The sequence below is a fragment of the Quercus suber genome, unplaced genomic scaffold (genome assembly GCF_002906115.3).
Source record: "Quercus suber isolate HL8 unplaced genomic scaffold, Cork oak 2.0 scaffold_295, whole genome shotgun sequence".
Lineage (NCBI taxonomy): Eukaryota > Viridiplantae > Streptophyta > Magnoliopsida > Fagales > Fagaceae > Quercus > Quercus suber.
In genome coordinates this window covers 833,459-835,508 of record NW_027069751.1, presented here as the reverse complement: position 1 = coordinate 835,508, position 2,050 = coordinate 833,459, and the positions used below count along the sequence as shown (strand labels likewise).

The following is a 2,050-nucleotide window of genomic DNA, read 5'->3' as shown; positions in this document are numbered from 1 at the left end:
ATATATATAAATATATATATATATATATATTTGATCTATTATCATGTTATCTAAAATTTTAAGTCGAAATCCAAATTATAACCTTTTTGTTTTAGTAAATTATCATTTTCATCCATAAATAATTATTTTATTTTATTTTATTTTATTTTACTATCTATAAAATTGTCATTGGGTATGATAAAATGACATTCCATCACATATGCAAGTAGTATCAGATTTATAGCCGACAATAGACAAAAGGATAAGGACTACAATAACAAAAACAAAAAACTTTTAATACAAAAATAAAAATTTGCTCAAATATAAAGCTTTTGGATTTTAGCCAAAATTTTTAAATGATGTGACACCATATACATTGTTATATACAAGAAAAAAGTAAAACTGATAAGAAATAAGTTTTATAAAAACTTCCAAACATATGTAGATATCAATATAATATAAAAGTGAATGGTGTACAAACCAAATATTCATAGATATCGCTATAAAAGTGAATGGTGTACAAACCAAACATTCATAGATATCGCTATAGTTGGTATATCTACACTATAGATGAAGCAGTTAAATTGGTCGAAACGAGTTTCGTGTGTATTTGACTCGAAATGATAAAATTATTGCATGAGTCAATTCGTATCAACCTGAATCTAGCACGAACCCGCTAAAACTCAACCCTAATTTACAAACATTGTGTCATGCCCATGTCATGTTCATGGGTCGCATCGAATATTGTTCGCTAAATATATGGATATTCACAATTTTTCATTATATAATATCTTGGGAGTGAGGGTAAACTGCTTAACCCATTAAGAGTGAAAAACCCTAGATTACTTAATTACTAGTTCTAGCAGGAGGAGTCAATTGCTCATAGGAGTTTGATTAATAGTGAAAATTGTTATATAGTATGTTATGCGATATGCAACTAACCTGAATAAAGATCTCCTATGAAATAAATAAATAAATAAATATTATATAATAAATAAAATAATAAAACAAACAAACCAAAACCCAAACCTATAAAATGCAACATGCCCGGCCTCTTGAGTAGTTCTAGCCCCTTGGAAGAAACATGCTAGGCCTCTCTGTTTCGTCTGCCTCCAAACTACCTTTATTGGCTTCTATCAAACCCTCAAATCGGTCCCGCCATAACCTTCAATTATCATCACCACAAAATCCAAACTGTGAACCCCTTAACCACCGTCTGATCCACCACCTCAATGTGGGCCACCTCCACAAAGCAATCTCCACCCTTGATCTCATGGCCCAAAAGGGTACCCACCCAGACCTCACCACCTACTCTCTCTTCCTCAAGTCCTGTATAAGGTCCCGGAACTTCCAACTCGGCAAACTCGTTCACACCCACTACTTGACTCACTCCCAACTCCACCTCAACTCTCTCATTCTCAATTCTCTCATCAGCTTGTACTCAAAAAGTGGGGATTGGGCTAAAGCAAAATCCATTTTTGATGATATGGGGGATTTGAGAGACTTGGTTTCATGGACTGCTATGGTTTCTTGTTTTGCAAATAATGATATGGGAACTGAAGCCATTATCACGTTTCTTCAAATGCTTGAAAATGGGCTCTGCCCAAATGAGTATTGCTTTTCCGCAGTGATTCGTGCGTGTTCGAATGCGGAAACTGTTCCCATTGGGAAAATGATTTTTGGGTTTGTTATAAAAAGTGGATATTTTGAGGCTGATGTGTGTGTTGGGTGTGCGTTGATTGATATGTTTGTGAAGGGTGGTGGTGATGTGGATTTAGCATATAAGGTGTTAGAGAAAATGCCTGAGAAGAATGCGGTTACTTGGACTTTGATGATAACTAGGTTTATGCAATTTGGGTTCCCAATGGAGGCTGTAAATTTGTTTTTGGATATGGTTTTGAGTGAGTATGTACCGGATCAATTTACCTTTGGTGGAGTTATTTCCGCTTGTGCAGAGCTAGAATTGTTAAATCTTGGGCAGCAATTGCATTCTTGGGTCATACGGACTGGGTTGGCTTTAGATGTTTGTGTAGCGTGCTGTTTGGTAGACATGTATGCTAAGTGTGCAGTG

General features: G+C 35.3%; 1 protein-coding gene across 1 annotated transcript in view; it reads left to right on the top strand.

The window, feature by feature from the left end:
* The first annotated feature begins 1,037 nt into the window (after positions 1–1,037).
* Positions 1,038–2,050, top strand: part of LOC112008235 (pentatricopeptide repeat-containing protein At3g49170, chloroplastic) — a 2,427-nt gene continuing 1,414 nt past the window's right edge. Inside the window, exon 1 of the mRNA XM_065782264.1 lies at positions 1,038–2,048. Within this exon, the coding sequence (XP_065638336.1) occupies positions 1,064–2,048 (985 nt within the window). The 5' untranslated portion in view covers positions 1,038–1,063. The remainder of the gene's footprint in view (positions 2,049–2,050) is intronic.